This window comes from Petaurus breviceps, unplaced genomic scaffold (genome assembly GCF_028583685.1).
Source record: "Petaurus breviceps papuanus isolate PSGF00001 unplaced genomic scaffold, PetGlider_PUasm1.0 90895, whole genome shotgun sequence".
Classification (NCBI taxonomy): Eukaryota; Metazoa; Chordata; class Mammalia; order Diprotodontia; family Petauridae; genus Petaurus; species Petaurus breviceps.
Window position 1 is genome coordinate 24,030,884 of NW_027187372.1, and position 14,377 is coordinate 24,045,260.

Genomic DNA, 14,377 nt, shown 5'->3' on the forward strand with positions numbered 1-14,377 from the left:
AACAACTGGGAGGGAGGTACTCTAATTATCCCCATTTTTTACGGGTGAGGAAACCAAGGCAGAGGTTAAGTGACTTGCCCAGGGTCAGTTAGTGTCTGAGGTCAGATTTGGACTCAGGTCTTCCTTACTCTGAATCTAGTACACTGTCTCTAAGGTCCTTTTAAACCTATGATACCATGCACTGACTCACAGTCATGCTACTCATATACATTCATAGTAAGTAATTAATCACTTATAGTACCCTTCAGCACAAATATCCAGTGTCCAGTTCTCAAGCCTTCCTATTTTATGAATGGGTACCTGTGGACCTTCTTTACCTTAGGGTACCTCTAATTTCCTTTTAAGCCAAGATCACCAGTTACTATCAAGCTTTGAACATAATGAATTTTTGGCGACGGTTGAAATATCAAAGTGGAAATATTCCATAAGCAATTGGAAATATTGTTCCAGCATAGAGGTGAAAGAACTTGGCTGGAGGTAAAGATGTGAAAGTCACAACTTTCAATGTACAGTTAAAAGTGAATTTGCTAAGGAAATAAATCTACCGAAAAAAAATCAGAGGGCTGGAGAACACCCATATTTAGTAGGTACAAGAAAGAGGAGTCAAAAAGAACAAAGTGCCAAAGAAAACCTGGGAAGTATGATGTCACAAAAATCAAGGTTGGGAGAGTTTAAAAATAGAGAGGATTGTTTTCCTGCCTCGCTCCCTGCGTCCCCCTCTCTTTCGCTGCCTGCTAGTGCCATCATGGGTCGCATACACGCTCCTGGGAAGGGCTTGTCCCAGTCGGCTCTGCCACACAGCCCCAGCATGCCCACATGGCTGAAGCTCACCTCAGATGACGTGAAGGAGCAGATCTACAAGCTGACCAAGAAGGGCCTGACACCCTCCCAGATCAGTATGATCCTGAGGGATTCTCATGGTGTGCGCTTTGTAACTGGCAACAAAATTTTGAGAATTCTAAAGTCCAAGGGACTTGCCCCCGATCTGCCAGAAGATCTTTATCACTTGATCAAGAAAGCTGTTGTGGTTCGAAAGCATCTTGAGAGAAACAGAAAGGATAAGGACATTAAATTCCTTCTGATTCTGAACGAAAGCCGAATACAAGACCAAAAGAGTGCTCCCACCTAATTGGAAATATGAATCATCCACAACCTCTGCTCTGGTTGCATAAATTTTGGTCTATGTACTCAAGTAATAAAGTCACATCTAACTGAGAAAAAAATAGAGAGGATGGTCAAACAATGTCTGATGCTACAGAGAGCTCAAGAAAGGTATTAAGACAGCATGGGGGCAGTGGATAAAGTGCTAAGATTAGAATTAGAAGAGTTTTGTTAAAATCTTGCCTTGGACCTATGAGATGGGGCAAGTCATTTAACTTCTTGTACCAATAGTTTCTTTATTTGTAAATGAAGGGGTTGAGCTAAATGCCTCTAAGGTCCCATCTAGATTGAAATTTACTAGTCTATGATATAATTTATTTTTGTTTGTTTTGAACTTTTTTTTTAGGTAATTGGAGTTACATGATTTGCCCAGGGTCACACAGCTAATAAGTATCTGAAGTTGAATATGAACTCAGGTCCTCCTGACTCCAGGACCAGTGTTCTATTTATTGTGTCACCTAGCTGCCCAGATCATAAATTCTCAGAGAAGAATTTCATGTGTACAGTGTAAAGATTGGTGCTTTAGCCTCCATGGGAAAAGGTTTGATGTTGTTGCTGAAAATTATTCAGGAAGTTTTTCTAAATGTAAAAGTACTCCCACCCCCACCACCCACTATGGCCTAGGTTGTTTTGTACTACATCAAAGGTATAAAATGTAAAATAGCCTCATATTCTTTTTTTAATATTTTGGTCTTTATTAATTTGTTTGTTTACTTTTAGTTTACAAGATTCAATTCCATATCATTTTTTAAATAAATTTAATGACAAATTCACTTATTATGCACCCTTCATACTGTTAATGTACTTTTCTCTTATCCAACTTTGAGGAACACAAAAGGAAAACATGCTTACACTATAGTTTAGAATATATTTACTGTATCAAAGAAAATAATATTAAAAGTATTGAGACTCCCCAAAGGTTGACTCACTACTACTTTTGTTGAGTTTTGAACCCTTAATTAATTTCATAATTTTACTTTCACCAAGGGAACAGGTACTTTCAGAAACAATTGACAGAGCAGACCTATTGTTTACCCTTCCCCTCCCCCATACCACATTAATAGAATGGTGGAATATGTTGTCTCAGTGCACCCCTAGTGACTTGCCTCATAGTTCATCAGATGTTTCCATTAATATGAGGGCAGGAGTTAGAGAGGAGAGAAAGACTGTGAGCCAGAAACAGAATTCATGGATGAAGAAAGGTTGGTGGAGCACAGCTTCATTACAGCATCTCTTTTGGGTGATAAATATGAATTAAATGAACTTCAAAGGAGGAGAGGTTACTGAGTGATAGTAGTAGAGGAAGCTCCTTGAAATAGTAATGTAGGGCAAGGAGTGTTCCTTCCTTACTACCGTGACCAAGGGTATAAGTGAAAGTGCAAACTGGTACTGGAAAGAATGAAAAGATGGAAATGGTTTGAGATGAGAGCAAGTTTTCTTTCTATGCTAACTGTCACCATCAGCCTTCCATTCATGTGGGTTCATCATGTCAGTGCCATTTTCCCATCATCACTCTAACTCACCCCACATTTCTAATCCATTGTCAGATCTAGTTATTTCTACTGCTACATGTCTCACAGGCACTCCCTCCCCACCACTCACACAGCCATCACTCTAGGTTTGGTCTTATCATAGCTCTCCAAGACTGTTGAAGTAGCAGGCTCCAATTTGGTTTCTCAGATTTTTCCTTTATTTACTTTTAGTTTACAACATTCAGGTCCACAAGCTTTTGAGTTCCAAATTTTCTCCCCCTCTTTCTCCTCCCCTCTTCCCCCCATGATGGCATGCAATCCAATAAAAGTTCTACAAATGACTTCACATTAAACATTAGCCAAGTTGTAAAGAAGGATTATAGCCAACGGAATGAACAATGAGAAAGGAGGAACAAAGCAAAACAAAAAAAAAAAAAGAGAGAGAGAGAGAGAGAGCAGGTAGTTTGCTTCTATCTGCATTCAGACGCCATAATTCTTTGTCTGGAAGTAGATAGCCCTTTCCATCATGAGTCTTTTGGAGTTATCTTATAACCTTGCATTGCTTAGAGGAGCCCAGCCTATCAAAGTTAAGTCATTACAGATACTACATGTCTGTAATTGTGTACAATATTCTCCTGGTTCTGTTCCCCTCACTCAGCATCAGTTTATATAAGTTTCTTCAGGTTATTAAGAAGTCTGTCTGCTCCTCATTTCTTATAGCACAATAGTATTCCATTACATTCATATATCACTATTTAGTCATTCCCCAATTGATGGGCATCCCCTTGATTTCCAATTTTTTGCTACCACAAAAAGAGCTGCTATAAATACTTTTGTATAGATAGGTCCTTTTCCCATTTTATGATCTCTTTGGGATACAGCCCTAGAAGTGGTATTGCTGGGCCAAATAGTATGCATATTTTTATAGCCCTTTGGGCATAGTTGCAAATTGTTCTCCAGAATGGTTGGATCAGTTCACAACTCCACCAACAATGCATTAGTGTTCCAAGTTTTGCATATCTTCTCCAGCATTTATAATTTTCCTGTTTTGTTATGTTAGCCACTCTGACAGGTGAGATGTAGAGTTGTTTTGATTTGGATTTTTCTAATCACAATGATTTAGAGAATTTTTCCACATGATTATAGATATTTTTAATTTCTTCCTCTAAAAACTGCCTGTTCATATCCTTTGTCAATTTGTCAATTGGGGAATGACTTGCATTCTTATATATTTGACTCAATTCTCTATTTATTTTAGAAATGAGGCCTTTATCAGAGATACTAGGTGTAAAAGTTCTTTCCCAATTTTCCACTTTCCTCCTAATATTGGTTACGTTGCCCTTGTTTATACAAAATCCTTTCAATTTAATGTAATCAAAATTATCCATTTTGCATTTTGTAATGCTTTCCATCTATTGTTTGGTCATAAATTCTTCCCTTCTCCATAAATCCGACAGGTAAACTATTCCTTGCCCTCCCAGATTGCTTACAGTATAAGCCTTTATGTCTCGATTGTGAACCCATTTAGACTTTATTTTGATGTATGGTGTAAGATATTGGTCTATGCCCAGTTTCTGCTGTCCTATTTTCCAGTTTTCCCAGCAGTTTTTCTCAAATAGTGAGTTCTTATCCCAGAAGCTGCAATCTTTGGATTTATCAAACAGTGGATTACTAAAGTCATTGACTACTGTTTCTTGTGTACCTAATCTATTGTGCTGATCCACTGCTCTATTCCTCAGACAGTACCAAGTAGTTTTGATGACTGTTGCTTTGTAATACAGTTTAAAATCTGGTATGGTAAGGCCACCTTCTCTACCACTTCTTTTCATTAATTCTCTTGATATCCTGGATCTTTTGTTCTTCCAGATGAATTTTATTACTATTTTTTTCTAGCTCTATAGGTTTCTCAGATTTAACCCACTCCCCACATTAGTCTATCTTCCATACTAAGTGATCTTGATAAAGTTCAGATCTGACTACATACACGCTGCAGTGGCTCCCTATTATACCCAGAATCCTGTATAAGCACTTCATTTTAATTTTAAAAATATCTTCACAATATAGGTTCTTCCCATCTCTCCAGTCTCCTTATACATTACTTCCCTTATTCTCTGACATAGCCAGGCTTGATTTTCCAACAACCAGCCATCTCCTGTCCATATCACTGCAGTGGCTCAGCTCCAGGCTGTCTGCCTGAAATGTGGTCCTTATTCATTTCTGCTTCTCAGAATCCCTTGTTTCTTTCAAATATAAGCCCCAATAAATTCTTCAATAGGAAGCCTTTACTAATTATCCCTCCCCTCCCCACAGATAGTAGTATATTCTGTCTCAAAACTTACATTAATTTTATATTAACTCTGTGTGTGTGTATATATATATATATATATATATATACCTTTTTATACAGGCATAACTTTGACGGGCCTATCTTGAAGATTTTGTGGGTTTGGTCCCAGACCATCACAATAAAGCAAGTCACACATTTTTTTTTTTAAATTTCCCAGTATATATAAAAGTTATGTGTACACTGTACTATAGTCTATTAAGTATGCAGAAGTATTATGTCTTAAAAAATAATGTACCTTAATGAAAAAATACTTTATTGCTAAAAATGCAAACCATCATCTGAACCTTCAGTGAATCCTAATCTTTTTGCCAGTTGAAGGTCTTGCCTCAATGTTGATGGCTGCTGACTGATCAGGGTTGTTGAAGGATGGCTATGAAAATGTGTTAAAATAAGATAAATTAAGTTTGCCACATCAATTGACTCTTCCTTTCACTTGAACATTAAGAGGCCATCATGGGGTTATTAATTGGCCTAATTTCAATATTGTTGTGTCTCAGAGAACACAGAGGCCCAAGGAGAGAGAGAGACTTAGGGCAACAGCTATTGGGTAGAAAAGTCAGAACAGATACAACATTTATTAAGTTTGTTCTCAGTGTGGTTCTTGGCACCCAAAAACAATTACAATAGTAACATCAAAGATCACTAATCACAGATCACCATAACAGATACAATAGTAAACAAACAGTTTAAAATATTGTGAGAATTACCAAAATGTGATACAGAAATACAATGTGAACACATGTTGTTGGGAAAATGGTGCTAATAGCTTTGCTCCACTGAGGTTTGCCACAACTCTCCAATTTGTGAAAAAAACACCTCAAAATCTGCAAAGTACAATAAGCAATAAAACAAGGTATGCCTGTATATGTATGTTGTCTGTGTGTGTGTATGTGTGTTGTCTTCTTCACTAGAATGTATGTTCTTCAAAGACAAGGAATTTTCCTCTTCTGCTTTTGTACTACCACTTAAATATATGATTCCAAGTAATTCAACAGGTATTTTACAGGGCCCAGAGGACATGGCACTCAGTCAACACAAATAGACTTTTTGTCACATCTAAGGACATGCTCTGGGTCTTTGTTCACACCTAATAGAGAGCTCCAATGGATTCTCACTGAGATAAATGTATCAGGGTTAAATGAGATGGTATGATTTCAATCTTGTCCTTACATGAAATTGAAAATTGAATCCCATTTTCCTGCTGATTTTCATGACAATTTCAGGGATGGATTACTTAACAACAATAACATGGAATCTGAGAATAGATAAGTGACTTGAATCTGGAGTCAGAGGATTTGGATTCAAATCTTGACTTTTTCCTAACCACTTGTGTGACCTTGAAAAAGCTGAATGGCAAAAGGGGATAGAGTGTGGAACTTGGAATCAGAGAGATCAGAATTCAAATCCAACCTCAATCGTTTACTACTTATGTGACACTGGGAAAGTCACTTAATTTTTGCCTCAGTTTTCTCAACTGTGGAATGGGGATACTAATAATCACCTATCTTCCAGGGCCATTGTGAAGACCAAATTAGATAATATTTTAAAAACTTTTAACACAGTACCTGGCCCATGGAAACACTTAATAAATTCTTCTTCATTTTCTTCTCTTGCACAAGCCTTTTTGCATCTCTGGGTCTCAATTTCTTCATCTATAATATAATGAGGCTATGTCATATGATCACTAAGAAACCTTTTACTTCTAAATTCTGTTACCTTATAACAAAAATGGCACCGATAACTCTTACATTAATTTGTAGGGAATATTCTTATCACCTTTTATTCTCTCTCATTACCTCTTGGAACTGGGACAAATCTCTTCAACTGAAAAATGAATTCTCAGAATCCTTATATATTTATTCATAGAATTGATTTATCATAAAAATTGCAAAATCATATTGTCAATAGAATGATAGACATGGAATTAGGAGGGGCTGGGTTCTGACTGCATTTAACACTAGCTTTGAAATTCTGGGCAATATGATCTCTGAGTATCTTTAGACATCTCCCAAGAATTCATTTACTAGATTAAAGACTGGTTGCATCTTCTTTTCTTGAAGGAGTTTCAAAATGTCCAGGCACCCACTCTAGTTATAATTTATAGATAACTATCAAAGTATCAAGTACCAAAAATGTGTGATGTCTTTGTACAAAAAGTTTTAACTAAGGTACAACAGCTAGACCTTTGTCCTACGGTGATAAATTTGGAGAGTGCAGAAATAATTTTTAATCCTTTAGCAATAAAAGAGGGTAGAACTTAATTAACGAGAAGAATTAATTAAAATAGAAAGCTACAAAAAGGTTGCTTTCCCATCATCTCTTTTATCTCCCAGATGAAATTCTCTGTGGACATTTCCTGCTTCTCCCTTGCTTTCCCCAGCTGGGGATTCACAGTGTCCCTTACCCAGATATCCTGGCTTTAAAGAAAGTTGATTTAAGGTTGCAGTTTCTTGTCACTTCACAGGAACAAAGTGCCAAGTAGAAGTTAGTTACAAGTTATACCATCATAATACATCTCCATCTCATTAAGAGCTTGCACTGATTCAAGGGACTTGATTGTTAAAGTAGTCTCTCTGACTGTACCTGGTAAGCACTAGATTTAGGAGAAGTTAGTGCTTGCTCAGAAATGACCCAGGTAAATTTTGAGTGTGACCATTTATACCTCAGAAATTGCCCAAACACTACAAATCAGAGCTTGATTTACTGTTTTGTGGACTGTGTAGATTTAAGAAAGTGATAGAGAAAATGTTGATAATAAACTTAACAATGTGTTGTGGCTACTTTTTTTCATAGAGCTTTCTGTTAAACATTTAACATCATACCCTTGAGCAGATAGCTTGAAGAGCCAACATAAAGCATGCTTCATAGAGAACTCAGGCTACTGCAGTCAGATAGTACCACTTCACAGTAATTCACCTTCAGTACAGAGTAGAATGATATATTCTCATTCTAAAAGAAACAAAAAACTCATTAAATTTAGCTAAGTACTCAGTAGAGCCTACTTAGATGGACATTTTTAGGCAATAACCAACCTGTGAAGGAAGCTCCAAAATTCATTCTATTTGCAACATCTTTGAAGCTTGTTTTTATTTTCAATTCTGACCACCCATGAAACATACATACAAACCACACTGCTGTTTGAATGCATTAAATTGGAATATCCAACAACTAAGTGAATATACAAAAAGAAACACTTAGCAAGATATAAGTGGTGAAGATAAAGGAGCATCAGAATTAAGTGGGCTTAATTAGGGAAGTTTTGACAAGAGCAGTTTAGTTTGCTGAATTGTGAGAAGGCAAAATGGTCAGCAGAGAGGAAGAAGAAGATTTGCATCAACCAAGAGTGCCTTTACTTTAAATGTGGCCACATATGGGGTGGCCAGGTAGCACAGTGAGTAAGAGCACCGGCTCCAGTGTCGGGATGACCTGGGGATCAAATACGGGCTCAGATACTTAGCACCCACCCAGAAACACCTAGCCGTGTAACCTTGAGCAAGTTACTTAACCCTGATTGCTTAAAAAAATAAAATAATGTGGCCACATATGGTCCAATAGAAAGAACTTAACTTGGTGTAAAAAGAATGCAGTTTGAGTGATTCTTCTGCTGTTTATCTGTCTATATGATGTTGGACAGAAAAGTCCCTGAGGCCCCTCTCTGGGCCTCACTTTCTTCAAGTGAAAAATGGGAGCCCTGGGTTAGATAACCACTAGGGTCCCTTTCAACGCTAGCTCTATAATTCTTCGGGAAGGTTGTTGTTTTTCAGACATTTTTGTCATGTTCAACTCTTTGTGACCCCATTTGAGGTTTTCTTGGCAAAGTTAAGAGAACCATTTTTGCATGGTGTACCACTGGATACTGAGTTTAATATGTGATTTTTGCCCGCTAAAATAAAAGGTATCTGAACATTTAGAACCACAGGAGAGTGAACTTAAATGTGATGATTCCATCCACGAGCCTCCAGGACAGGTTATTCTCTCAATTTTCCTAGAAACAGAATCACTTATTTGGCAAGCTCTGATAGACAATTTCATTTGTGTTGCTTTCTTCCTCACTGCTACTGACTCACATGGGTATTGGCTACACCAAGATACCTGAGGTGTTGATAGCTCGGCAGACTCCTTCCTAATGATAGGCCAAGTAATTGTTCTAACTAATGTTTTACTACCTTGGAGTCAGTTTCTACCACTTAGAATTCACTAGTGTGTGCCTAGTGGACCAGATTCTCCCATTAAGGGACAATGTAAAGCGACTGTGTCCCATATTTCTTCACCATCAATGCTCAAGAATCAAAGCACCTGACCTAAGATGAGATCTTCAAGCTCTTTCATTAGGCCACACGATTCGTTTCTCCAAGCCTACAGTTTTCCTTTGCCCTCATCTCATTTCTCAAATCATCTTCTGTGTGACAGCCAGTAGAAATTGTTGACAAAGGTAAAGTCACACCAGAGTCAAACTGGGCATCTTGTAAGACTGAACTTTGTACTTTCACAAAGAGTATGTAGTGTTCTGAGATAGAAGTTGAGGCAGATTGTTCAGAAATTGTGTTGTCAAGGAAACCGCACCTATAACCAATAAGAAGCCCTCATGATCTTCTACCAGCATTCTAGTCTGAAAGGGAATGTTTGGGCTTTTATTGTCCTACTGCATCTTCTTTTTTAGTCTCATTGGCAATATTAATTTCCTTACAAATGCTGAAAGACAGAGAGACAAAGAGAATGAGAGACAGAGAAACAGAGATTCAGTCGTTTTCTTCCACTAAATCACAAATAGAAGGTAATTTGATATGATTACAAGCACTAGCACCTGCTGCTTCATGGGTTTTATTGTTGTTATAATAAAAAAAAATCTTTATTCTCATCTGGTTAATAATGAAAGCAATAACAACAATAAACATTATTATAGATGAGACTGTTGCCCACAATTGCCAGGGCATCACATTGATTAACAAAAGTTTAAAAATAATTGTAATTGGTGAAACTATACTAATACTCATAAGATCCCGATGACGTGAAATGGAAAACTTTTACAATAATAGAGATCTTTAAAGAAGTGAAAATAATAGGCAAACAGGCTGTGGTACAAGTCATTCCTGTTATCCTCTGTAGTACTGGAGTCATCCCAAAGATATTTTCATTTAACCTACAGAAGATGGCTTTACATTCTGAAGACTTTAATTATTTAAAAACATTTTATTACCTGATAAAATACATTGAAGAACATTAAATATGAAAGAAAAATAGCAGGGTAGAAATAACACAGTCTTGAGTGGTGAATCTCTCTAATGGGGTCCCATGAGGGAAAAGGGACCAATAGTTGGTCTACCTTCAGGGCTTCTTGGTCGGTCTACTTCCGCTCTGGGCTAAGCACATTGATTCTTAGATCTGACTCCTCCCCAGTTACAGCCACTGAAACTCCAGTGGATTTTCAAGAGGAAAAGAAGGAGGAGAAGGAGGAGGAGGAGGAGGAGGAGGAGGAGGAGGAGGAGGAGAGAGAGAGAGAGAGAGAGGAAACGACATGAGAAAAGGAGACAGCCTCATCTCACATGGAGGCCAGGCACTCATGGACCAGCATAGTGGGACAAAATGTCACTCCCCCACTCCATTGGCTTTCCAAAGCTCAGAGAGTCATGCTTGTATCTAGTGACTAATAGGAAAGAAAAACAGATTGATTGGCTGATTATTACCCTTAGTTTGAACACTCATTCAGTTCTGCTTAACAGTGAATTAAAAGACTTTTCTTCATAGATAAGCAGTCAGGAAATAGTCAAAGAATACATTCACATGCTCTGAACTGGGGAACAAGAGAGAGAGGATGATAGCTAACATGGAAGAATGGATCACATGAGACATTTTTGAATGTCGGAGAGGCATGGGTATGTTTGTAGGCATCTGAGAAGGAGCCAGTAGAAAAGGAGAGACTGAAGATAAGACAGTAGGGATGTTAGTATAAAGCATTTTTGCTGGAGAAATTGGAAGGGGATGGGATCAAGAGTGTATGGAGGGAAGTTAGTCTGGGTATGGATGAGGATCACCTCTTCATCTCAAACCAGGGTGAGGGGACAGATAGAGAGGAAAGATACCTAAATAATGTGAAATGATGAAGGGAGTAAGAGGAACTCTCAGCAAATGGTCTCGATATTTGGGTTGATGCTGATCCTCAGGTAAAAGACTAGGGGAGGTAACAGGGTAGAAACCTTGAAGAGAGATAAAAATGTTGGAAATAGTTGTGGAGAATAAACTAGCAAACCAATGTAGTGAGATCTGTGTTGAGATTAAATAACATAAATAACATAACATAAAAACACATAAACATTGTATTCATGGATCTGATCAGAATAATTTTATGATTTCCTCCATGCCATTCAGTAGTAGGTGAATGAAGTGGTAAGAGGCAGATGTGGGTGTAATTCAGGACCTGGGCTTTGGAAAAAACATGTTTAGGGAAAGGACAAGGGTGGAAGGGTGGAAGAGATAGAGAATATTGTAGAGTGCCACTAATTTGATGAACAGTCTAGGAAGGGAAAGGAACAGTGTGTAGCCAATGGAGGTCTGATGGCCTGGGAAAGAACCAAAGGGTGGAGGGAATGGAGGCCACAACATTAGGAACTATAAAGCACAGGGAAAGATGGGATAATTAAAAATTATGATGATATAAAGGAATTTCAGAGAAAAGTTCTGTGCCCCATCACCCCTTTTTGATACAAGTTTGTATAGAATCCACTGTAGAATTAAATTAACTAGAGAGATGTCACCAAGACAGATTTTCATAGAAGCTTATAGCATAATCACTTTTACCACCATCACAATGAAACCCATCCTGAAGCAATAGTCCCTGTACAGAACAAACCAAAGACAGCCCCTGTCTTTTAGAAACTTACAATCTAAGGAATGCCTGCCTAATCTTCATGGAGCACAATCTCAACAAAGATTAGTATGACTTTCCACTTCTTCCCTTCATAGGTAATATAGTTCATGGGGTTACTGATCTATCCTAATTAATCTTCTCATTGACGGAAAAGTAGCAGATGCAGGAAGGAAACAAAATTTTTTCCCTTGGAACTGGTGAAAATGTGGGATAATGGTGTGTGTGTGTGTGTGTGTGTGTGTGTGTATGTGTGTGCGTGTGTGTGTGTATGGTTATTGAACAAAATTATGTGTATGATATTGGGTTCAGAAGTGTGTGTTTGTTTATGTGACTATGGAATCGAAATTGTTGTATGTGATTGTGGGATCAGAAGTGACAGTCTGTCACTGAGGTAAACAGCTCATATTTAGAAATGTTGTCAATTAGGATTATTAGTGACACAGAATCCAACCCAAATGTGCTTCTTTTTTGATCATGCAAGATGCAAAAAAGGTTAAGAGGGCATTTTCAACTTTTGATAAGAATTCATAGTTTGGCATATTCTGGTAAGTCAATAATAAGCATTTATTAAGCACCTACTATGTACCAGGCAATGTGCTAATTGTTGGAGACATAAAGACAACACCAAGGCAGTACACTAATACTCTCTCTAGGCCACATGTGATATATATATATATATATATGTATATATATATATATGTATGTATGTATGTAATCCTTAGAATGAGGAGGGAGGGAAGGGGAAAGCAAAAAATCTGTAGTGGTAGTCAACTGTTAGCAATGGCATTGGCAATGTGAGTACTTTGTAATGAGTAATTCATATTTCACTAATCCATGAACCTTAAAATTCTCATTAAAAATGGCATTTCCTGAAGTGCCACTGGGATGCCTTCAATATAAGAAACAGCACTTCAGGATTGTCAAGTGAAGCCCAGGGAAACATACTTATTATTCTGGTATGTTTCAGGCTTCTTCTCACGGCTTGATAAAAATACATTTGTCTACAGTGGCAGCCTTGATTTTTAGCATTATATTTGTTCATATAGTCACTAATCTGCCATATTTGGTAATTTGCAATGTGTCTTCTTGTCTTTTAAAAAAACCTGTAATCTGAAATTCAGTTAGGGAAGGAGTAATTGGTGATATATATTCTATGTAAAGGAACAGATAAATATACAAACTGCAGAAGGGTTTTTATGATGTTTATATCACAGGCACAATCATGAAACTTCTGCTCAATGTGATTTGAGCTCATCTTATTTTGAGAATAAAATCAATAAAAATCAGATAACTTTCAAAGATGTTCCAGTTTATACTTTACTAGGAATACTCCTTTGGAAAGTGTTTTATGGCCAGGAGTGGTGGCAAATACCTGTAATCCCTGATATTGGGAGGGCTGACACTGTTGGTTTACTTGAGCTCGAGAATTCTGAACCACAGTGAGCTAAGCCAATTGGATATCAACATTAAGACGGGCACCAATATGGTTAGCTCTTGAGAGCAGGGAGTTACCAGCCTGCCTAAAGAGGGGTAGATTAGTTCAGGTTGGAAATTGATCAGATTAAACCCCCTCCCAGTAGTGGAACTGACCCATGAGTAATCCACTGCACTTATATCCTGACTAAAATAGGGAGGCCTAGTCTCAAAAAAAAAGTTCTTTAACAAGTAGATCTTTTCTTTGGCCTTCATTAAAATAGAAGCCTTCACCTTCCCAATGTTGAAGTCATAGAATAATTAATCAACCCTTCTCTAGAAACTGCAGAATTTGGTAGTTTGAGGTTTGGGTTCGTCAAACATTTCCGACTGTTACAAACATTTTGTATCCAGTAAAACTCCAAAATCCTTTTTTTTTTTCCTGGTTGAGCACAATTTTTCTTAAACTTTTAATTCTGGGTGAATTTCAAAGGAAATGCATCCATATGGTTCTCATTCATTGACACTTAATTCATCAAGATGGTGTTTTGTAAAAGCTATTTGACATCCAAGAAACCAAATGGGTAGTGTTTTTTTTTTTCAAATGTGAACCAGGAAGTTGGGTTTTGTTGGTAGTAGAGAATCAAAAACCAAAGTGATCTGAGTTCTCTTGAAACCACAGGTTCCTCTAAGTTTTCTAAACTGACCCCCTTATAACTATCTCTTTACTTTGTCATTAATTTGGATACCACCTTTCATGCCACTAATATAAAATACTTTATGGCAAAAGTTAGAGATAGTAAAGGAAAAAAAAGAACTTTTCACTAAGAGAAAAGTATTTTTTTTAATGGGGCATGAGAACAAGGCAGTGGCCAAAAATACAGTAAGTTTGAAGAGTATTCTTCTTCTGTTGATTAAAAGATTGTTTGCAACTGGGTTGCAAATGGAAGTAAGAGAATCTCATGTCCCTTTTAGAAGGTAGGGTTGTAATTATAGTGACCAAGTGTTTCTGTGTTTGGGATCACCCTTTATATTTAGTAGGCATTGCTAGAAACTTGTTTTACTTCTCCCAAACTGCAACCACACAGAGATTCTATAAGCCCTTCTTCTCTCAGGCCA

General features: G+C 37.4%; 1 protein-coding gene across 1 annotated transcript; it reads left to right on the forward strand.

Moving 5' to 3' along the window:
- Positions 1 to 745: 745 nt before the first annotated feature.
- On the forward strand, positions 746 to 1,195 carry LOC138150916 (small ribosomal subunit protein uS15-like). Its single transcript, XM_069074333.1, has one exon. The coding sequence runs from the start codon at positions 746 to 748 to the stop codon at positions 1,127 to 1,129; it is 384 nt and encodes a 127-aa protein (XP_068930434.1). The 3' UTR covers positions 1,130 to 1,195.
- The last annotated feature ends 13,182 nt before the right edge of the window (positions 1,196 to 14,377 follow it).